The sequence below is a fragment of the Grammomys surdaster genome, unplaced genomic scaffold (assembly GCF_004785775.1).
Source record: "Grammomys surdaster isolate TR1022 unplaced genomic scaffold, NIH_TR_1.0 140, whole genome shotgun sequence".
NCBI classification, from domain to species: Eukaryota; Metazoa; Chordata; class Mammalia; order Rodentia; family Muridae; genus Grammomys; species Grammomys surdaster.
This window is the reverse complement of record NW_021604598.1, coordinates 1,616,291-1,639,741: the sequence shown is the minus strand read 5'-3', so window position 1 is coordinate 1,639,741 and position 23,451 is coordinate 1,616,291. Positions and strand designations below refer to the sequence as shown.

Here is a 23,451-nt window from a genome sequence, read left to right as displayed (position 1 = left end):
CCGTGGGCTCCTCCTGGCTTCTAGGCAGGTGACTGATGGGTGAGACCATTACCACTAGGGAGAGGGTGGGTAGCTCCAACGATCGGTTTTAGTCAATTGGTAGTCTGAGGAAAAGGGTGTGTTAGTGTATACCTTCAATCCCAGTACTCAGGAGGCAAAGGCAGGCAGTTCGAGACCAGCCTGGTCTACAAAGTGAATTCCAGGACAGCCAGGGCTACACAGGAAACCATGTCTCAACAAGCAAACGAACAAACAAACAAAAGAAAAAAAGATCTAGCCGGGCGTTGGTGGTGGCGCACGCCTTTAATCCCAGCACTTGGGAGGCAGAGGCAGGCGGATTTCTGAGTTCCAGGACAGCCAGGTCTACATAGAGAGACCCTGTCCCGAAAAACCAGAAAAAAAAAAAAAGAAAGAAAGAAAAAAAGATCTGTGGAGGGCTAGAGAGATGGCTCAGTGGTTAAGAGCTTTTGCTACCAAGCCTGATGATTTGACACAGGAACATCTTTGTGACTTTGAAGCCAGCCTGGTTTATACAGTGAGTTCCAGGACACCCAGGGCTACACAGACAGACCCAGTCTTAAAAAAAAAGAAAAAAAGGTGGGGGAGAATAGCCCAGACCTAGTGTTCAAATCATAGTAGTAAAAAAATTACATGACAGATTTAATAAGGCTACTTCCTTATTTCAAGCCAGTACAGAAGTATAGAGACCAGATAAAAAGCTTCATTGCATTCTTCTTAGCCAGAAATACTCAATGCATTCACATAAGGTTCTATTACAAATGTTTATTTTTCTGGATGTGGTAGCATATGATTTTAGTCTCAGCACTGGGGAGGCAGAGACAGATGGATCTGTGAGTTTGAGGCCAGCCTGGTCTACAAAAGGAGTTTGAAGAGAGTTAGGGATGTTACACAGAGAAATCTTGATTCAACAAACAAACAAACAAACAAACAAACAATAGTTTATTTTATGCATGGTATGGTGGTCTTGCCTTTAGTCTCAGAGCTCAGGAGGTAGAGGTAGGAGGCAATCTGGGTTCAGTTCCAGCCAGATCTACATTCAAGTTTCAGAGTGGCCAGGGCTACATATAGAGAACCTGTTTCACAAACAATAACAACAAAATTCACCTCAAAACCAAATAATGTTTATTATTAACCTGAGTCATGGTTTGGTGCATACGTGGAGGTCAGAGGACAGCTCTGTTATGGGGTAAAGCCTGGAGACAACTCAACATGACCAAACTTCAAATTGATAGTCTGGATGGCAACTGCCTGGAAAGGAACATATCTCATAGAGCAGCCCCAAATGCTTATTACATGTAGTTTTTAAAAATAAAGAACACAGAAAAACTACATTTGGGGCAAGCCAGTAAGCAATTTAATAAAGAGCTAAGAACATGCAGTTATCTGGGGCATTTTTACCCTGAATTTGTAAAACAGGGTTGGGTGCTCTCCCATGGGACTTTTCAGGGCAAGGGGTAAAAACCAGAGATGGCTGTACCCGAGACAAGATGGAGAAGGTTTTACCCTGTTACAAGCTCTATGTAGTTGGTTCTCTCCTTCCAGCTGGGTTTCAGGGCTGGAACTTAGGTCTTAAGGTTCAGGAAGAAGCATCTTTATACCAGCCCAGCTTTTCTATTGTTTTCTTAAAAAAAAAAAAAAAAAAAAAAAAAAAAGACTATGCAGCTTAGAGAGATGTCTCAGTGGGTTGATACACAATTGTGGAGTCCTGAGTCTAAATGTGAAGAACCCACATAAAGCTGGATGCAGTAACAAACAGGCATCAGCAACTCGATTTCCACATCCAGAAGGAGACAGTGACAGCCGAAGTCCTCAAAACTCCTGTGTTGACTTATCTTGGTTGTCAACTTGACCACATCTGGAATTAACTAAGAAAGCAGTGGGGACTCACCTGCAAGGGATTTTTCTCGGTTGGATTATTTGAAGTGAAAGACTCACCATAAATCTAGGTCATCTGAGGGCAGAAACCTACCCCTTAAATCTGGGCCACACGTTCTGGTGGCAGCCCACATGAAAGGGCATGGAAGAAGGAAGCTGTTGCTCTTTGTCTATTTGCCTTCACTCTCACTGGTGGTAGTGTCTACTTCATGGGACTCCAACATAGACTGGAAACTGACAGCTCTCTAGATCTTCTCTGGGCCTCTAGTACCAACTGGGACTGCTGAGACATTCAGTGAACCAGACAACCACCAGATCCTTGACCTTTCTTTCCCTCCAGGAGCTGGCCATTGTTGGACTACTCAAACCAAAGTCTGTAAGCCACTTGAATAAATCTCATATAAAATATTCATCCACCAGTTAATAAAAGCTAAGAACATGCGGTTATCTGGGGCTTTTATCCCATTCTACTGTTCCTTTAGAGCTTTGATTAATATGGCTACTGAACCAGGTAGCCTCAAGTACAAGTAGCAAAAACAAAGACACCATGTCCCAAACAAGATAGAGGGCTAGAACTGACAACCAAGGTAGTCCTCTGACTTCCATAAGCAGCCCACGGCATAGTGCACACATAAGCTCAAACATGCACACTAAAATAAAAGCTAAGCCAGCTCAGTAGTACAACCAGCTTAGACTGTGCAAGGCTTTGGGTTTGAGCTCAGCATTGAAAAGAAAAACCCACAAGAGTACTGTGCCAATATATATTTATAGAGCCAATGAGGTAGTTCATTGGGTAAGAGTGTGTCCTGAGTGAGTTCCAGGACAGCCAAGACTACACAGAGAAACCCTGTCTCAAAAAATAAAAAAAAAACAAAAAAAACAAAACAAAACCAAAAAAAGGATCTCATTATGTGGCTCATTGTGTTTTGGACTGCTGTAACAAAATATCCAATAAAAGCAATTTTAGTACTTTACCACTTTTGAAACAAGGTTTCTTTGCTTAGTTTGGTCTCAAACTTAAGATCCTCCTACTTGTCCACCCAAGTTTATTTTGTTTACAAGGATATATGTGTATCTCTGTTTCTGTGTGTGCTGAAGTATGGGTGTTAGAGCTGGGTGGTGGTGGCACACGCCTATAATCCCAGCAATTAGGAGGCAGAGGCAGGCGATTTCTGAGTTCGAGGCCTGCCTGGTCTACATAGTGAGTTCCAGGACAGCCAGGGCTATACAGAGAAACCCTGTCTTGAAAAACCAAAAAAAAAAAAAGTAGTAGTAGTAGTATGGGTGTTAGAGGACAACCTTGAGTTGGAACACAATCTACCTCCTTTTATGCAGTCATTAGCCTAAAGCTTACCAATTAAGCTAGACTGGCTAGCAAGGCCACTGACGATCTCGTCTTTACCTGTCCAATGATGAGACTAAGTGTACACCTGCACATCCAGCATTTTTACATGGGCTCTAGGGATCAAACTCAGGTTCTCATGCTTGTAGGGCAAACCGTCTACGTATCTCCCCACTAAACCAAAAAATACTCTTCAGAAATTACTGATCCTCTGGAAACAAAGACAGCCTTACTTTCCTTTTCCAAACTTGGGCCGCACTGTGAAGGGTAGATGGAAATAATGCATGGGCACATCCACAGCTCCTGGCAATTTTTTAAGAGCAAAAATGAGACCATGGTGGTACAGGCCCTTTTCAATCTCAGCACTTGCGAAGTGGAGGCAAGAGTCAAGATCATTGATGGTACACAGCCAGTTCAAGGATATCCTGGTCTACAGGAGACTTTCAAGACAAAAATTTTCCAACTGTTGAGATGCCAGGTGTGCACCACTAGGCCCAGCTTCCAGTCAATCTTGAGCTTCCCTCAATGAGCAGTAGTATACCTAACTACCAGACACCGGCTCTCCCCTCAGGACACAACTCTCACACAAGCATCACAGCAGCAAAGCAGCAGCAAAGTCTTTATTCATGTGAACTGTTAAAAATGGCCATCTATACCAGTGTCAAATGAGGGTGGGAGAGGAAGGCAGGGCAGAGCAGGGCAAGGAGGAGGAAGGAATTCCCCTCTACTGGTAATAAAGCTCCAGGTTCATCCCATCGTGGATTTCATCTGAAGGTCAAGTGTTAAGGAACTTTCACTGAGAGCTGGCTCTACCTTCCATCTACTCACAGCTGGATCTTGTGGCTCAACGTCCAACCCTAAATTAGGGAACGGACTTTCTGATCTAAGAACTCAATAATATTCAGTGGTCCGTAAGACCACTGAGAAGGCCAAGATGTTTGCCAAAGCCTGGTATACAGAGTCAGATCCCCAAGCACACCCCCACCCCATCTCACACACACACACACACACACACACACACACACACACACAGAACAATACATTTTCTTAAATGTTCACGCTCAGGCTGGAGATAGGGCTGCTCTTCCAGAGACCTGGCTTTAAGTCCCAGAATGCGTGTGGTGGTTCCAGGGAATCTGAAGCTTTCTTCTGGTCTCTGCTGGCAGCAGACATGCATGAGGTGCACAGACATAACTGCAGGCAAAAGATCCAGACCCCCCGTCCCCAAATCTCACACACACACACACACACACACACACACACCTACAGTCACACTCCACCTTCACCTTCTGTCCAACACTCAGGTTGGCATTCAGTAATAAGTATTTTGAACTTGAATGTCAAAATCCTTCGGAGCCAAGTTAAATTATTTCACCGACCACCCTCTTCACCAACAAAATAATTCCACAAGTTTCCATTTTCTCAGTAGTCACATTAGGACACATTCGAAGTTAAACATCCCTCTTGCTTAATTTCTGTACAGGTTTCAGTATAGAACCAGAACTCGAGATAAATACGTGGAATCTTTCATGAATGTTAGAAAAAGGATACAATCTCCCAGAGACACGTGGTCCTTAAAAATCGTGTACCTACGGGATAGATAGCTTTCAGAGAGAAGCTGAAAGGGGTGGAGTGTCTTTTGTCCTGAAAACAAGCTGAGCCCTTCTTCGGGGTTGCCCGAGGTGCTAGCCCTAACCGAAACCTTCTAGCCTAATATTGACCAGCGCGTACTTACCACTTTTTAAGAACGATCTTATTCCAGCGGGTGCCAGTTTGAGCGGCTATCAGTTTCTTCAAGTCGCCGATGGTGTCATCGGTGCTGGGCACGAAGGAGTTAAGGTAAATGAAAGGAAAAGGTAGACCGAGGAAGCCGATAACAGGCCTCCCGGTAAGCGTCATTTAAGTGAAATCATCCAACACCACCATCTGCCCCAGAGACCACTGGCAGTCACCCCTCGGTGGATACTTGCACTTAACGCGGACTTTCTTTCCCAGACGGTCGTTGCAAACCACCTCAATCATTGTGGCTGGAGCTACACCGGGTGGAGAGAAGCATGAAAAGGAGCAGAGTCAGGCCTTTCGGGGTCGTCCAGGTTCTCAAAGCCCCTTCCTCGGTTAAGTTCTCTGGTCAACATTTCCCCGAACACCGGACTCAAACCCCTGCAGCCCCAGTCTACAGTTTCAATTGCAGGGACCACAGACAGTCACGACTCCACCCCTTAACTGCGGCAGGCCCAGGCCCAGACTCACCCGGCTTTGCCTCCCGCAACCCCTAGGCTCCCAACTCTCGGCAGCTTCTCGTGACCTCGGGCCTCTCCGCTTAGCCTTCTCACCTCAAAAATCCTCGAACCTATCGACGACACAACTTGTAGCTCGAACGCTGAACCCTGGCCGGATTTAAGGATGGAAACAGGAAGCGGAAGTGATATAACGGAACCACCGGCCCTTAGATGCTCCGGGTTCCGGGCTAGCAAAGATTGCGATTCTGTTGCGCAGTCTGCATGAGCTGAGACTAGCTAAGAGTGGATTTACAGCCGACGTTGGAACTAGTGTTGGAGACTCCTTCATCGTGGCAGAAACCTAAAGGGTCCCAGCGGCGGGGTGATCGACCTTTCCCAAGCCAGCCTGACAAGCCTCCTACCGCACAATCCCGGCTGCAGGTGTACGGAAATGGAGTCATGCAGGGCCTGTGGCTTTCTTTCATTCAAAGCTCAGCCTCAAACCCTGTGCTTGCCTTTCCCCTCTGACCGTAGTGACCGTTTCAGAGGCTGCAGGGGTGCAGACTGCAGTTGATGAAAACTAAGTCGGATCCTGGACGGGAGGCCATGTTGCGTGCCACTCCGCCTGTCTGTGCCCTGCCTGCAAAGATGTTGGAAACAGCATACGGGGAAAGATCTTTTGCTTTGGTTTTTAATCTTCAATGAACACCTGTTCCAGATTACAGAATCGCGAGAGCTGATGGGAGAGGAATCTCTTCTTAAATTCAACCAGTTTCACCTTTATTGAGCGATTCCTTCTTAACAGACAGGACTCTTAGCAAGGTAAGCATATATTGACTCGAGAAAAAGAAAAGTCTACCCAGGGCCTTGTGCTTACCTAATACGACTTGTGCTTACCTAATACAAAATTTAATCTTATGCGTAGATAGGAGAAGGCATTCTAGCTTTCTTTTGCGGCTGTGGCCACGCCTCCCTGGCTTGGCAGTCCTGCTGTCTCCTCACCCCCACCCTAGTCACATCTTTCAGTTTCGAATGAAGTTCTGTTCCGCATCTTTAGTGCTTAGATCTGTTCCAATCTCTCCCCAATGCCTTGTTTCCGTTCCGAAAAGACTTCCCAGGGTCTACCCGACTCCCATATTGGCGAGTGAGCCATCGGCCATAGTATCCGGGCATACATACAAGAAAAGTTGTGGGGTTTTGTTTTTCTTGTTTTGTTTTTTGGTATTTGTTTTAGTGTTGGAGGTCGAACCTAGGGCCTTCTAGCATGCTAGCAGCCAAGGGCTCTCCCACTTAGCTGCACACCCAGCTCCTGGTTTAGCTCCTGTTTCTCCAGCGATACTTTTAGAGCCCCGTCCTAAAAGCTCTTAACTATTCCTATAGTCCTAAATCCCCCAGCCGCCCCCTTTACCGCCCGCCCATTCTAAACTTGATCCCATCCCCTATATCAGACCTTGTTCCGCCTAATCTAAGTTTTACAAGTTTGGTCTTCAGGTTCAGCTAGAACCCCTGGTTCTTGAGCCCGTTCCCACACAAGTCATGGTTTATGGTTTTGCTGCTCTGTTAACTTTCCCTGCTCAAGTCATGCCTTCTGGGAATACGGTCTGGTCCAAGGCTGTTCTCTGCCTTGGCAACAACCCTAAACCTTTCCCAGCCCAAGCCAAACCTTTTACGCACGCCACTAGCCTAGAAACGCCCCTAGTCTCTTCCTACTGAAGCCACGCCTTCCCATTGTTGCGGACGGCCTCCAATCGGCTCCTCTGCCCCTGGCCACACCCCCCACTCGGCGGCGCTACTTCAAATGCTAGTACTTTGGCCTCGCTCGCAACACAGTTGCTCTTCGTCTCTTTCCCTCTCTCCCAGAGTCCCGCCTAGGGACTTTTCTGCTTTTCCCCAGCCCCTGGGCCCCCTGGTCACGGCCCAGGACCACGCCCAGCCCGTTGGAGCCACGCCTTCTAGGCGTGTGCCTTTCCTCAGCCCGGCCTGCAAGGCGTCTACCTGCCTCAGCTCGCCACGTCTCCGGGCTCTGGCTACGCCCCGAGCCCTGTCTTGCCAGAGTCACGCCTTCTGGGTTGTCTGCTGACCCTTCCGGGTCTGCTGCTTATACTTAGCTCCACCTCATGGCCACGCCCCCGGGGCGTTCCTCACCCCCCAGCCTTCTGGGTTTGCTGTTCGTCTTCCCTCCCGGCCCTGGCCACGCCTCATGCCCCCTCCTCTCCTCAGCCACATCTAGGTTTTCCTATTCCCAGTTCCTCCCGTTGGCCAAGCCGGTCAGGCCTAGTCAGTCTCTAGTCTTGGCCTCCAAACGGTCGTCAGACCGCGCCAGTCCAGTTCCGGGGCCTCAGGCACTTTTCTAGGAAGTTAAGGACCCTCGGCAGGCTTAGGAAAGTCGTGCCGGTTCGGCCAGTCCGGCCACCTCAGCGCCCTCGGGGGAGTGCGGCCTTGCCACCACCGGAAACGGAAGCACACGACGGCCGGACCATGGCGACGCTGTTTGACCTCCCAGACTTGGTGCTCTTGGAGATCTTCTCTTACCTCCCTGTCCGGGACCGGATCCGCATCTCCAGGTGCAGCCCGGTTCCTCAGGGGAAGAGCCGGGCATGGGCTCGGCAGGAGATGCGGATCCGGTCCCAGCAGGCCGGGGTCGTTCTAACGGCCGGTCCACTCCTCCAGGGTCTGTCACCGCTGGAAGAGGCTAGTGGATGACCGGTGGCTATGGCGACACGTCGACTTGACGCTCTACACGGTACGCGGGACCCTGGAGCGGTTCGGGGAGAGCCACCCTCCTGCCCTGGGACGGAAGGGGGGGTGTTTTGTTTTGCTTTCTAGTGTTTGCTTGCTGATGGTTTTATTTATTTATTTTTGACAGTTTCTTGAGGCTTTTATTTTGTTGGTGGTGTTTCTTTGGGGGCGGGGGAGGTTTTCTTTTGCGACAGGGTCTCTAGCCCAGACTGGCTTCCGGCTTCCTATGAAGCTGAGGTTCAGTTTGAGTTTCTTTTTTTATTTATTGGATATTTTCTTTATTTACATTTCAAATGTTATTCCCTTTCTTGGTTTCCCCTCCAGAAACTCCCTATCCCATTCTCCCTCCCCCTGCTTCTATGAGGGTGTTCCCTCACCCACTTCCACCTCACCACCCTGGCATTCCCCTACACTGGGGCATTGAGCCTTCAAAGGACCAAGGGCCTCTCCTCCCATTGATATCAGATAAGGCCATCCCCTGCTACATATGAGACTGGAGCCATGGGTCCCTCCATGTGTACTCTTTGGTTGGTGGTTTAGTCCCTGGGAGCTCTGGGGGATCTGGCTGGTTGATACTGTTCTTCCTATGGGGTTGCAAACCCCTTCAGCTCCTTCAGTCCTTTCTCTAACTCCTCCACTGGGGGCCCCTTGCTCAGTCCAATGGTTGGCTGGGAGCATCTGCCTTTCTATTTGTCAGGCTCTTTCGGAACCTCTCAGGAGACAGCCATATCAGGCTCCTGTCAGCACTTCTTGGGATCCACAATAGTGTCTGGATTTGGTGTCTGTATATGGGATGGATCCCAGGTGGGGCAGTCTCTGGATGGCCTTTCCTTCAGTCTCTGCTCCACACTTTGTCTCCATATTTCCTCCTGTGAGTATTTTGTTCCCCTTCTAAGAAGGACTGAAGCATCCACACTTTGGTCTTCCTTCTTCTTGAGCTTCATGTGGTCTGTGAATTGTACTTGGGTATTCCAAGTTTTGGGGCTAGAGAGATGGCCCAGAGGTTAAGAGCACTGACCTCTCTTCCAGAGACCCTGAGCTTGAATTTCTAATCTACCTCTGCCTTCTAAATATTGGACTTACCAGCATGGGCCCCCATGCCTTGTTTCTGTGTTACTGGGAATGGAATTTAGGTTTCTTGGATGCTAGGAAGGCACTCTTCTGACTGAATCATGTACTGGTTTCCAACTAACCACCCACTGCTTCAATCTCCTGAGTGCTGAAATTACAGCTGTAGGCCACTGTGACCTAGAAGTATTTGCGTTTTGTTTGTTTTTCTTGAGGCAAAATTTCTCTGTAGCCCTGGGTGACCTGGAACTCTGCTTCTCTAGTGCTGGGACTAAGGGTGTGCACCACCATGCCCTGCTGGTTTGGTTTTTAAGTGCATTCGTGCTTGGAATTTTCTGCATGTCTATCCTAGCACCAGCCTTTACCTCTTCCTCTGCAACTATCAGACCTCAGTTTCTCATCCAAGATAGGGGGATTTAACATAGTGCTTGTGGAGCTATTGGTGGTACAGTGTTTGACTCTGGTGAAGCCCTGGGCTCCATCTCTAGCACCAAGAAAAAAAAAGTACTTTCTGTCTGGTGTATTTTATGACTTAGCCAGTTGCATAGGGAGATGATTTAGACCAGTGTGTGATCTCCAGCATTTAATAAATGTAAGCTTATAACTTTTGAGTTTTTCTGGTTTTGTTGTTTTGATTCTTGAGATGGGTCTCAGGTATCTCAAAATAGCTTCCAGCAGGCTATGTAACCAAGGATGACAGAAGGTTCTGCTCCTCTTGCCTTTTCCTCTTGTATGCTGGTGTAATCACGGGTATGTGCCATCACATAGTTCATGTGGTGCTGAGAACCAAATCCACGCTTGTGTTTGCTAGGCAAGCACTTACCTAACCCAGCCACATTCCCAACCTCTACTTTGTGGTCTTTTGAAACAGCATCTGTCAGTGCAAAAATATAACTGTCACCTCAGTGTGGATAAGAGTTTACTCTGGAGCCAGATATGAGTGACCATGTACCAAGAATACAGAATTAGGTTTTCTCAAATATATGTTTACATATAACAATTCCATGAAAACATTTTCTACATTATTATTATTATTATTATTATTATTGAGACAAGGTTTCTCTGTGCGGCTCTGGCTGGCCTGGAGCTCAGTCTGTAGACCAGGTAGCCTTTGAACTCATGAGTTCCACCTGCGTCTGCCTTCAAGTGCTGGGGCTAATGGTGTGTGTGCACTAACTCTGTCCAGCAAAATTTTATAGTAATAGACTAGAGAAAGCCGTAATTTAAGACACCTTTCAAAAGAGCTAGCCATTTCTCTAGCAACTACACAGAATATTTTTTAAAAAGATTTATTTTCTTTGTCAAAAAGTGGTCAAAATTTTTTATACCATAAGACTGGGCCTAGTACAGGCTTGTTACTACAGAGGTTGAGGGAGGAAGGTCATAAATTCAAGGCCAGCCTGGGTAATTTAGCTCGGCCCTGCCTTTAAATACAAATAAAGGAAAGGCCCAGAACTGTGACTTGGTTCTAGAATGTTTTCCTGGCCTGTGTGAGGCCCTGGGTTCATTGCCCAGTGTCTTCAGAAATAAGAGGATGCTATGAACTGAGGTATAGCTGAGTTCACAGCATGTCCTTAAAGTACATGGAGTCTTAGATTCCATCCCAACGTAAGCAATGAATCGCTTGTTCTACCCAGCTGTTTCCCCTTCTCTTTGGGGTAAAGTGTACATACAATGAAATGCACCGTACTGTCTTGTTGATTGCATAGTTTATTTTTGTGTGCATGCACCTACATGTACATGTTTGTGTATGCATGAGTCCAAATGCATATGTGTACAAGAGCACAGAGAGGCCACAGGTCAGTTTAGGGTATCTTCCTCAGGTAGATTTCCCCCCCCCATCTTCCCATCTTCTCTCTCTCTTTCTCTTACACACATACACATACACACACACACACACACACACACACGTTTGTACCCGTATATGTACATGTAAATTTTTTTGTTTTGTTTGAAACAGGATCTCATTATGTAACCTAAATTTGCTGTGTAGACCAGGCTAGCCTGGGATTTAGAGAGATCCCCTTGTTTATGTGCTGTTCCCCACCCAACCCAAAGGTGTGCACCACAATCTCGGACTGCCATGTTTGTTTTTGAGACACGGTCTTCCACTGAACTTGGAGCTTTCCAGTTGACTAGGCAGGCTGGCCAGAACTCTGGATCCTCCTTCCTGCCTCAACCTTCGCTGTGTGCTGGCAGGGATTAAGGACATGAGTCTTGATACCCAGCAAAAGAAACTGCTTTGCTCTAGGGAAGGAAGCTCATAGAAGAGCAGAATCCCAGGGAAACACCAGAACCCAGATCCCAGGCATGTCTGTCACCAGTTAGATGGATCTTCTGGGAGCCCCCATACCTCTCCTCCAGTCACCCCAATCTCTGGCTCTTGCAGATGCGGCCGAAAGTCATGTGGCACCTCCTGCGCCGGTACATGGCATCCCGGCTCCACTCGTTGCGCATGGGCGGCTACCTGTTCTCTGGCTCTCAGGCCCCACAGCTGTCCCCGGCCTTGATGCGGGCCCTGGGCCAGAAATGCCCCAACCTGAAGCGCCTGTGCCTGCACGTGGCTGACCTGAGCATGGTGCCTATCACTAGCCTGCCTTGCACACTGAGGACCCTGGAGCTGCACAGCTGCGAGATCTCGATGATCTGGTTGCAGAAGGAGCAGGACCCCACAGTGCTGCCACTGCTGGAATGCATCGTGCTAGACCGAGTACCAGCCTTCCGCGATGAGCACCTGCAGGGCCTTACCCGCTTCCGAGCCCTGCGCTCGCTGGTGCTGGGTGGCACTTACCGGGTCACTGAGACCGGGCTAGATGCCAGCCTGCAGGAGCTCAGCTACCTGCAAAGGCTGGAGGTGCTGGGCTGCACCCTGTCGGCCGACAGCACCCTGCTGGCCATCAGCCGCCACCTCCGAGATGTGCGCAAGATTCGGCTGACCGTTGGGGGCCTGTCAGCCCAGGGCCTAGTCTTCCTGGAGGGAATGCCTGTCCTGGAGAGTTTGTGCTTCCAGGGTCCCCTTATCACCCCAGAAATGCCCACACCCGCTCAGATTGTGTCCTCCTGCCTCACCATGCCTAAGCTCAGAGTGCTTGAGGTGCAAGGGCTGGGCTGGGAGGGCCAGGACGCAGAGAAGGTCCTGTGCAGGGGCCTGCCCCACTGCATAGTTATCGTCAGGGCTTGTCCCAAAGAATCCATGGATTGGTGGATGTGAGGGCATCACCCATCCATCTCTGGAACCTAGCCTAGCTCTGAAAGTGACCTTCCAAGCAAACTGAATCCTGTAAATTAATCAGGCATGAGGGACCTGGAGGGCTCAAGGAGAGGAAGCTAGGACCTTGGGGCTTCCTGAGCTGGGCTTGTCTGTAATCTGGGTGACCTCAGACTTGTCATCCAGCCTCTGGAAGGCCCAGTTCACACATTTAGGAATATGCATCATAGCTACCTCATGATTCATTTTTAAATCTTTACCATCTCTCCCTGCCCCCCCCCTTTTTTTCCCAATACCTGAGATCAAAACCATGGCCTTAGGTATGTTAGACAAGCATTGTTGTGTGCCTGAGCTACACTGGAGCCCTGGGAAGCCTTAACAAACCCAGAAGACCCTTATCGAGGGCTCATCTTCAGGAAAGGTCAGGAGCAGGTCAACGTGTTCAGGGCTCTGAGGTCGGCCTGGTTTTCTACCTACATGGTTGAGAGACATGGAGGTCAGGGGCAGGGGAGCCATGCTGTTCGAGTTTTCTAAGAGGTTCTCAATCATTTACTGTATTTTGTATCCTGCCTTTTTCAAGTTTTCTACAGCATATAATATTTTACTATTAAAGAAAGAGAATGTTTTTCAAAGTGTGTTGCACTCATTTAACAAGGGTTGTTCCTCCCCAGCACACGTTATTCACAGGCAGTTTTTAGTATTTATTTACTTATCCTTTGTATTACATTTATTCATTTTGTGTTTGTGTGTGTGTGCACCCACTAAAGCTCATGTGTGGAGGCTAGAGGACAGCTGTGGGCGTCAGGTCTTTCTATCCTATGGATCTTGGGGAATCAAACTTTAGTGGTCAGGCTTGGTGACAAGTGCCTGTACCCACTGAGCCATCTTGCCAAGCTGTTTATTATTTCTTAGATGGGCGCTTCATGTAGTAATCTTCAAATATATTGGAAGTTGAGGATAACTTTGAACTCCTAATTGTCCTGCCTCTGGCTACCAAGTGCTAGAGTTTCTGATGTACACCACCTCTCCTTCCTTATGGGATGCTAAGGATGGCTTTGAGCACACCAAGCAAATGCTCTACCCCTGAGCCACCTACCAGGCCCTCCCAGGCACCTTTCTAGGTACCTAGCTGCACAGTGAACAAAGGGAAGACCCTGCAGCTCCAAGTGTAGATGGTAGGGGACTAAAGAGGTAAGCATATTTGTGAACCAGACACGGCACAGACCTGGTCAGTACCCAGGAGGTGAAGGAGTCTCAAGTTTATAGTCAGCCTGGGCTACAGTAGAGTGAGACCCCATTTCCAAAACAAAAACACATCCCTGGGATCATTTCAGAGCCTCTTAGGTGGTGAACTGAGGTGTTTTTTTTTTGTTGTTGTTTTTTTGTTTTTTTTGTTTTTTTGGTTTTTCGAGACAGGGTTTCTCTGTATAGCCCTGGCTGTCCTGGAACTCACTCTGTAGACCAGGCTGGCCTCAAACTCAGAAATCCGCCTGCCTCTGCCTCCCAAGTGCTGGGATTAAAGGCGTGCGCCCAGCCAAGCTGAGGGTTATTACAGGTATATAGACACTTGGGAAGGTGGGCCTCCTCAGAAGTCTGAGAGGTGAAGAGACAATGTGAGGACAGCTAGGGGGTGACAGGAAGGTCTAAGACTTGATGAGGTCCCAGCATGTGGATCAGTGTCAAAACCCTTCTCTTGAACACTTAAGGTTCTGTTCTTGGTACTAGAAAACCAAAATAAGGGGCTGCTGAGATGACTCAGAGGGTGAAGGTGCTTTCTGTCAAGTCTGAATGGAGCTTCATCCCCATGGTCAACAGAGAGCTGACGCCTGAAAATTATTCTTTGACCTCCATACATGTCCTGTGGCATGAGTGGATGGATGCCTGCATTTGTGCACTAGAAGGCATGCGTGTACAAACACACACACACACACACACACACACACACACACACACACACCAAAAAGACCCTGAGGAATGAATTAGGCATTTCCAGAAGCATTTCTGTAGCAATGTGAACAAAGGAGAAAGATGGAGCCGGTTGGGTCAGAGAGATGGAGGCAGGGCCTGGTGTTGGGGTTCAGTGTGAACTGGTGCCTCTTCCTGTTTTGAATGGGAACAGTTTGATCATGCAGGTGCCAGATGCTTAGCGATACTGGCTGAGTGGATCACTTTGATCTGAGCCGGGGGTTGGGGGGCAGTGCACATCTGTGGTCTCTCCACCTGCTGTGGGTGGACCCCCCCCAGGGGGGTGTGCACATTGCCGAGCTGGAAATGCTCAGTTCCTTATTTCAGGTTTACCCGTCAGAAGGGATGTTTCTTGTCTTAGAATACAAAGCTTTCATGTGAGCCTTCAAAGGGACTTCAGAGCCGCTTAGGTGACCAATTCACATGGGACATGACATTTTTTTATTTCTACCACATGGAACTTTAAGGGACATATTCCTCCTAAGGCTATCTGCTGAAACTTTAAACCTAGAGGTAATTACATTAGATGTAAGTGTTAGGAGGGATAGGGCAAAAGGGCAGGGCCCTCATGAATGAGATCAATGTTCCCCTCCCCCATTAATACTTCTGAGTGGGCCTGGGGACCTGGGTCTGTGGAAGAGCACTTGCACAAGCATTAGGTCCTGGGTTCAAATCTTTAGCACCCTCAGAGAAAGCCAGGTGAGGCTATGCCTTGGCCCCAGCACTGTGCGTGGTGGACACTAGGAGATTGTAGGTCTTGGTGGCTGCTAGCCTAGCTCCTGTTTCCACGAGAGACCTGATTGGTCTGAAGGGAATAGGTCAGAAAGTGACAGAGCAGCATGTCTCAACATGTCTCCGCATGTGCACATGGATGCAATCCTCCACACATAATTAAAATTTGCTTCCAAGACCCTTTCGGATCCAATTATGTGACCCTCTGAGGACACAGGAATGACATATAACCTGAGATGTCTTCAGCACTACCACACTTACAGCTTGATCTTAGACTCTGAAGCTTCCACGATTGTTACTAATACATTTCTGGGGTTGGTTGGAGAGGGGTGGGGTGGTCTGTAAGTGCAGCCATGCATGTGACAGTCAAAGGCCAACGTTTAGAAGTCTGTTCTATCCTTCCACTGTGGCTTCCTAGGACCAAACCCAGGTGGTCAAGCTTGTGGAGCACCCACTGATCCCTCTTAGTTTAATTTTTCTGAGACAAGGTCTCTCGATGTTGCCCTGACTGTTGTGGAACTCACTATGATTCTCAACCTTCTTAGTGCACAACCCATTAATACCGTTTCTCATGTTCTGGTAACCTCCAATTATAAAATTATTTTTGTTGCTACTTCATGACTATAATATTACTACTGATATGAATTGTAATGTAAATATCTCATTTCTAATGGTCTTAGATAACCCCTGTGAAAGGGTTATTTGACCCCCAAAGGAGTTGAGAACTATAGATTGAGAACCACTGATGTAGGCCAAGCTGACCTTGAACTTGTGGTGTTCTTGATTCTGCTTCCCCTGTGCTGGGATTAAAGGTATGTGCCACTATGCATGACCAATATTTATTTTCTTTGTAAGTGTGTGTGTGTGTGTGTGTGTGTGTGTGTGTGTGTGTGTGTGTGTGTTTAGTCACACGGGCCACAATACCACATGTGGAGGTTGGAGGACCACTTACGTAAGCCAGTGCTCTCCTTTCAGCCTGTGGGTTCTGAGGTTTAACTTGAGCATCAGTCTTGGTGGCAGGTGCCTTTACCTACTGGGCCATCTCCCTGCCTGACCTCAGCAGTTCTAGTTTCCCAGAGAGCTCTGTGCAGTTGTGTCACTCATCTGCTTCATGCCTGTTTTGTTTTGTTTTGTTTTTTATGAGACAGGATCTCACTGTGGAGCTCTGGCTGTGCACTTGATACTTTTACTGCTTTCTGTCCTACTTGACTTACTCAAACCCTAAACCTTTACACTGAGTACAGAGGGGAACTCATCTCTTGCCTCTGGGCCTTGAAATTCGTATTTTTTTTCTTTCTCAACTCTTTCAGCATTTTGCTATGATGAAGTGGAGAGGTCTGCAGCTGTACGGTAGGTCCTGGAGACATAGCTCCAAGCTCCAAGCAATATAATATCTAACAAAATAAACTTCCAACCAAAATTAATCAAAAGAGACTGGAAAGGACACTTCATACTCATCAAAGGAAAATCCACCAAGATGGTGTCTAAATTCTGATCATCTATGCCTGAAACACAAGGACACCTATATTAGTAAACATTTCTAAAGCCTAAATCACATGTTGAGCCCCACACATTAATAGTAGGAGACTTCAACACCCGACTCATCATCCAGACAAAAACTAAACAGAAATGTTACCAACAGCTGTTAGTATGACTCAAATTCTATATGTCTACAGAACATTTCATCCAAACATAAAAGAATATACACTCTTCTCAGCACCTCATGGAACCTTCTCCAAAACTTTCTCCAAAATACTCTGTTACAAAGCAAGTCTAACAGATACAAGAAAATTGAAATAACCCCCTGCATCCTCTTAGACCACCATAGAGTAAAGGTGGATTTCAACAACAAGAACAGAGACAACAGAAATCCTACAAACTCATGGAAACTGAATAACTGTCTACTGAATAACCACTGGATCAAGGCAAAAATAATAAATAAAAAAGACTTTCTAGAATTCAATGAAAACAGGCCAATGATAACATACCCAAACTTATGGGATATAATGAAACCAGTGCTAAAAGGAAAGATCATTGCACTAAGGGCCTTCATAAAGAAAATAGAGAATCTCATTCTAGCAACTTCACAGCATAGCTGAAAGTGCTAGAACAATGATTTAGGTTCACCCAAGAGGAGTAGGTGGCAGGAAATTATCCAACTCAGGGCTGAAATCAATAAAATAGAAGTGAAGAGAATGATACAAAGAACCAGTGAAGCAAAGAGTTGATTCTTTGAGAAAATTAGCAAGATAGACAAACCCTATCTAACTAACTAACTAAAAGACAAAGAGAGAAAATCCAAATTAACAAAATCAGAAACAAAAAAGGGGACATAACTACAGACACCAAGGAAACCCAAAGAATCAGTAGGTCATACTTCAAAAACCTGTGCTCCACAAAATTGGAAATCTAAAAGAAATGGGCAATTTTCTTGATAGATATCACTTACCTAAGTTAAATCAAGATTGGATAAAGAATTTAACTCAAGAAAACAGAACCAGTCAGTAAAAGTGTCCCAACCGAAAAAAAAAAAGCCCAGGGCCAAATGGTTTTAGTGCAGAGTTCTACCCGACTTTTTTTTTTTTTTCCTTTGTTTTTTTGAGACAGGGTTTCTCTGTGTAGTCCTGGCTGTCCTAGAACTCACTCTGTAGACCAGGCTGGCCTCAAACTCAGAAATCCACCTGCCTCTGCCTCCCAAGTGCTGGGATTAAAGGCGTGCACCACCATTGCCTGGCGTCTACCTGACTTTTTTTTTTTTTAACTTAATTATTTATTTCATGTTTGTGAGTACACTGTAGCTCTCTTCAGACACACCAGAAGAGGGCATCAGATCCCATTACAGATGGTTGTGAGCCACCATGTGGTTGCTGGGAATTGAACTCAGGACCTTTGTAAGAGCAGTCAGTGCTCTTAACCACTGAGCCATCTCTCCAGCCCTCTACCCGACTTTCAAAGAAGAGCTAATACCAATACTCCTTAAATTATTCTACAGAATAGAAACAGAAGGAACATTCCCAAATTCATTTTATGAGGCTACAGCCACACAAAAACTCAACAAAGAAAGAGAATTATGTGCCAGTTTCCTTCATGAATATTGATGCAAAAATACTCAATAAAATACAATCTGAATCCAAGAAAACATCAAAAAGATCATTCATCATGATCAAGTAGGCTTCATCTCAGAGATGCAGGGATGGTTCAACATGGAAATTGGTCAATGTAATCTCTCAGTCTACTGTGTAGAGAAACTGAAAGAAAAACAACACATGATCATCTCATTAGATAGTGAAAAAACATTTGATGAAGTTCAGCAACCCTAAATGACAAAAGTCTCCAAGGGATAAAGGCAATATACAGCAAGCCTATAGCCATCATCAAATTAGATACTGGGTCTCTGGGCTATACAGCTTCTGGTTCCTGGCCCTATAGGTAGTGTAAAGAGTGGGCTCCCTCTCATGGCATGGGTCTCAAACTGGACCAGTCATTGGCTGACCACTCCCATAATTTTTGGGTCCCTGGCACATGTTGTAGATAGAACAAATTGTAGGTCAAAGGTTTTGTGGCTGGGTTGATGAGTCGGGTGTTGAAGTCTCCTACTGTTAATGTGTGGGGCTCAACATGAGATTTAAGCCCATTAAATGGAGAGATACTTGAAGCAATCCCACTAAAATCAGGAAGACGACAAGGCTGTCCACTCTCTTCATACCTATTCAATACATTAATTGAAGCTCTAGCTGAAAGACTAAGGTAGAGGAGGAGATAACAGTATAACAATAAGCAGGCTTGCTGGGCAGTGGTGGCACATGCCTTTAATCCCAGCACTTGAGGCAGAGGCAGGCAGGTTTCTGAGTTCAAGGCCAGCCTGGTCTACAGAGTGAGTTCCAGGACAGCCAGGGCTGCACAGAGAAACCCTGTCTTGAAAAACAAAACAAAACAAAACAAAAAAAACAGTAAGCAGGCTGAGAAAGAAATCAGGAAAGCAGCACCCTTCACAATAGCGGGGAATAATGTAAAATATCTTGGTGTAACTCTGATGAAGCAAGTGAAAGTTCTGTATGACAAGAACTTCAGATCTTTGATGAAAAAAATGGAAGAAGATCTCAGAAGATGGAAAAATATTCCATGCTCATAGATCAGTAGGATTAACATAGTAAAGATGGCAAGTTTACCAAAAGCAATCTACAGATTTAATGTAACCCCAACCAAAATTCCAACACAATTCTTTACAGACTTTGAAAGAACAGTGCTCAACTTCATATGGAAAAACAAAAACCCAGGATTGCTAAAACAATCTTGTACAATAAAAGAACTTCTGGAGGTATCACCATCTCTGATTTCAAGCTATACTACAGAGCAATTGTGATAAAAACTGCATGGTACTGGCATAAAAACAGACAGTTAGCTGGGTGGTTGGGGGCACATGTGGTTAATCCATGTACACAATGGAGTATTACTTGGCTGTTAAAAACATAAAATTTGCAGGCAAATGGAAAGAATTAGAAAAAAAAAATCGTCCTGAGTGAGATAGCCCAGACCCAGAAAGACAAACAGTTGTGTACTCACTTATGATCGGATAGTAGATGTAAAGGATAACCATGCTACAGTCCAGAAATCTAGAGAATCTTAAGTAACAAGGAAGGCTCAAGGGGGGATGAGTGAATCTCCCCCTAGGAAGGAGAAATAGATGTCATGGGGGACTGGGGGTGGGTGGGTATGGGAACAGGGCGGGGATCGGGTTGAGGGAGGATGGAAGGAGAGAATACTGGGAGAGGCAACTGGAATTGGGGTGCGGATCTTGGGAATGACCTAGAAACCTAGTGCAATGGAAACTTGCAGGCATCTATGAGGGTGACCCTAGAGAAGACTCTTAATAGAATTGTATCTAGGGTAAGCATTAGGATAATTGTTTTCTAAAAAAATACTTTGACCTTAGAAAGAAATAAGAAATTATTGTAGAAAACTAATTGTTTTCTGTTATCTATAGAGTTGTTTTTCTGAAGGAGCTTACAGCCTTTGCACGGCTTTGGTCACAGGAGGGCCTGGTGCACCTGGAGGGTCTTGCATTCATTCTTGGGCGCTGCACACAGTGCACAATAAGGACTTAAGCTGCAGGGCAGGATGGTTTCCTTCATGAAACGTGTGGACTAGATTAGGGGCTTTGGTAGGAAAAACTTGCTTTACCCCCCAAAACAACTTTTGTGTGATGGTCTACAAATATGCTTCTGCACGGCTCTTTAAGGTTCAGTTCATTGAAGCTGGAACTCCTTGCTGCCTCAGAGCCCGATTACATTGTGGAGTGACTGTCTTTCTTTGAGTGACTTAGAAAAATGACACTAATGTGGGATATGGAGCCTGAACTGGCCATCTCCTGTAACCAGGCAAGACTTCCAGCAGAGGGATTGGGACACCAACCCAGCCACAAAACCTTTGACCTACAATCTGTTCTATCTACAACATGTGCCAGAGACCCAGAAATTATGGGAGTGGCTAGCCATGCCATGAGAGGGAGCCCACTGTTTACACTACCTATAGGGCCAGGAACCAGAAGCTGGGTATCCCAGAGACCCAGGATAGAACCAAATAGGACTGGAAAAAAAAAAGTCAGTGATCTTTTACTGTACTCATAGACGGTGCCGAGTTGGTGCCTAGCCCAATTGTCGTCAGACAGGCTTCATCGAGCAACTGATGTAAACCGATGACCCACAGACAAATAGTAGGTGGGACTCTGAGAATCTGGCAGAAGAGGGGGAGGAAGAAAGAATCCAGAAGGGTCAAGGACACCAAAGAAAACCCACAGAGTAAACTCACCTAGTCTCACAGGGACTCACAGAGACTGAGCTGACAATCAGGGAGCCTGCATGGGTCTGACCCTCTGCATACATGCTATGGTTGTGTAGCTTGGTCTTCTTGTGGGACTCCTAACAGTGGGAGTGGGAGCTGTCTCTGACTCCTTTGACCACCTTCGGGACCCCTTTCCTCCTTCTGGGTTGCCTTGTCCAGCCTTAATACTAAGTAAGGGTGTTGCTTAGTCTTAACTGCAACTTGATGTGCCATGTTTGGTTGATACCCATGGGAGGCCTGCCCTTGTCTGAAGAGAAATGGAGGAGGAGTAGGTGGAGGAGGGTACTGGAGGGGAGGAGGGATGGGGACTGCATTTGGGGTATAATATATGCGAGAAGAACACATTTTTAAATTCTTAGTACAGTGGTATAGTGCACGCAAAGACATTCCTTCTAAAGAGAAAGGTGAGTTGATGCACCTGTCCTTTCCCACCACCAAGAAAGGAACACAACCTTTGTTAAGTGGGCCTATCTGGAGTTGTGAGACTGCACATTCCTCACTTGGATGTGTTACTCTGGCTGGTATACCAAGTGACTCAGAAAGCTGCTTTGTGTGGGCCCTGGAGCAAGAGAAGGCTCTTCAACAGGTCCAGGCTGCTGTGCATATGTGATCATATGCTGTGCTGGACCATATGATCCAGGAGACCCAGTGGTGCTGAGGTGTCAGTGGCAGATAGGGATGCTGTTTGGAGTCTTTGCCACTATAGGTGAATCATAGAAAACACCTTTGGGATTTTGGAGCAAGGCTCTACCGTCATCTGTAGACAGCTATTTGCTCTTTGAGAGACAGCTCTTAGTCTGCTATTTGGCTGTAGTAGAAACTGAATATTTGACAATCGGCCAAGTTACCATGCTACCTGAGCAGCCCATCAGAGCTGGGTGTTATCTGATCCACGAAGTCATAAAGCAGGACATGCGCAGCACCTATCTGTTATTAAATGGGGGTGGTATATATATGATAGGGCCCACATAGGGCCCCCAAGGCACATGCAAGTTACATGATGTTGTGCAAATGTCTATGGTTTCTACTCCCATTACAATGCCGTCTGCAGCCAAGTATGCACAGTAGCCTTGTGGGTGTTCCCTATGATTGGGTTGACTAAGTAAAAAAAAAAAGACTAGGGCCTGGTTTACTGATGGTTCTGCGTGTTATGCAGATACCACCCAGAGGTGGACAGCTGCAACATAACAACTTTCTGGGACAACCCAGAAGCTACCAGTGAAAGGAAATCTTCACAGTGGGGTAGAACTTCAGCCAGCGCTCATGGTTATACGTTGTTTGAAGGAGAAGTGGCCAGATGTGCTATTGTTCACTGATTCATAGGCTAATGGATTGGCTAGATGCTCAGGGACTTGGAAAGAGCAGGATCAGAAAACTGGTGAGAAAGATGTCTGGTTAGAAGTTCTAATCCACATGCTGGCCTCCAAACTTATACTACTCAGACCTTTGACAGGCCATTGACAAGAACATCAAACAGCTAGAGATTGACATCACTAATCTGAAGAAATTCCTCGTTTCGCTGTCTAAAGAGACCTCCAAAAATTGCAAAGGACTTTATTGGACTTGATTTACTCTTTTACAATAGAAAAGACTGTGTACAGCTCTTGACTGTGTACAGCCCTTAAATAAGAATGTTGCCTTTACATAGACAAGACAGGGATGGTTAAAGAGAGCATGAAAAAGGTCCGAGAAGGCCCTGAGAAAAGTCAGACAGAGAAAGAGAAAGATGAGAGCTGGTACAAGAATTGGTTTTCAACCTCTCCATGGTTGTCAACCCTACTTCCTCCCATCTTGGGACCATTAATTGGGTTATTTTTGCTTACTTCTTTTGGTCCCTGGGCCTTAAATAGGCTAACTTTGTGAAACAACAGATAAATAATTTGGTAGCAAAACCTATTCAGATACATTATCATAAGTTAGCTATGGAGGACCACGAGACTCAAGATGAGGTTGTTACTCTATCTAGGGTGTTCCTAAAACCCATCTCCACCCAACCTAAAAGAGGGACTTCTGCCCCTAGACCAAGCAGAGAGGGGCCACCCAGGACCCCCTCTGACTGGCGATCTGAATTCTTGCTTAGGCTGCGAGGCTAAGCACTGCAAGGGAATATAAATAAAAGATAAAAATATCTCTTTGGGTTCCCTGAGAGACAAGCCTGACTACATAGGGGTTGATGTCAAAAGTATCCCTTCTCCAGGAAAAAGACATCGGGATGGGTATGTCTCTCATGCCTCACTGGACAATGACAGGGGGACCAGAGCCATTACAAGGTCCCCTTTAATTGCTGGAAGTCAGGCCTCTATCCCTGCCTTCGCAAAATTAGAATCACCACAGCCCTTCTATACTTAGAGAAGGGAGGAGATGTCAGGGGCAGCCCTGCTTATACACTGAAGGCCTAAAATCAGCAATAGGTCTGTCATACATGTATACTAACACAAAGT

At 46.4% G+C, this 23,451-nt stretch overlaps 2 protein-coding genes across 5 annotated transcripts; one reads left to right on the top strand and one right to left on the bottom strand.

The window, feature by feature from the left end:
* Nucleotides 1-3,830: 3,830 nt before the first annotated feature.
* On the bottom strand, nucleotides 3,831-5,677 carry Ubl5 (ubiquitin like 5). Of its 3 annotated transcripts, none has more exons than XM_028763764.1 (5): nucleotides 5,572-5,677; nucleotides 5,205-5,271; nucleotides 4,974-5,057; nucleotides 4,790-4,856; nucleotides 3,831-4,006 (listed from the first exon to the last, which is right to left on the bottom strand). In XM_028763764.1, the coding sequence occupies exons 2-5, from the start codon at nucleotides 5,258-5,260 to the stop codon at nucleotides 3,986-3,988; spliced, it is 228 nt and encodes a 75-aa protein (XP_028619597.1). In that variant the 5' UTR covers nucleotides 5,261-5,271; nucleotides 5,572-5,677; the 3' UTR covers nucleotides 3,831-3,985. The 3 variants fall into 3 exon arrangements, with proteins under 3 accessions (XP_028619597.1, XP_028619598.1, XP_028619599.1); XM_028763765.1 differs by having other exon boundaries at nucleotides 4,790-4,827; nucleotides 5,572-5,672; XM_028763766.1 differs by having other exon boundaries at nucleotides 4,790-4,827; nucleotides 5,489-5,620.
* Nucleotides 5,678-5,692: 15 nt separating this feature from the next.
* Nucleotides 5,693-13,104, top strand: Fbxl12 (F-box and leucine rich repeat protein 12). 2 transcript variants are annotated; one of them, XM_028763763.1, is made up of 3 exons: nucleotides 5,693-6,279; nucleotides 8,128-8,200; nucleotides 11,654-13,104. In XM_028763763.1, exon 3 carries the CDS (start codon nucleotides 11,654-11,656, stop codon nucleotides 12,473-12,475), a length of 822 nt encoding a protein of 273 aa, XP_028619596.1. In that variant the 5' UTR covers nucleotides 5,693-6,279; nucleotides 8,128-8,200; the 3' UTR covers nucleotides 12,476-13,104. The 2 variants fall into 2 exon arrangements, with proteins under 2 accessions (XP_028619596.1, XP_028619595.1); XM_028763762.1 differs by having other exon boundaries at nucleotides 5,693-8,021.
* The last annotated feature ends 10,347 nt before the right edge of the window (nucleotides 13,105-23,451 follow it).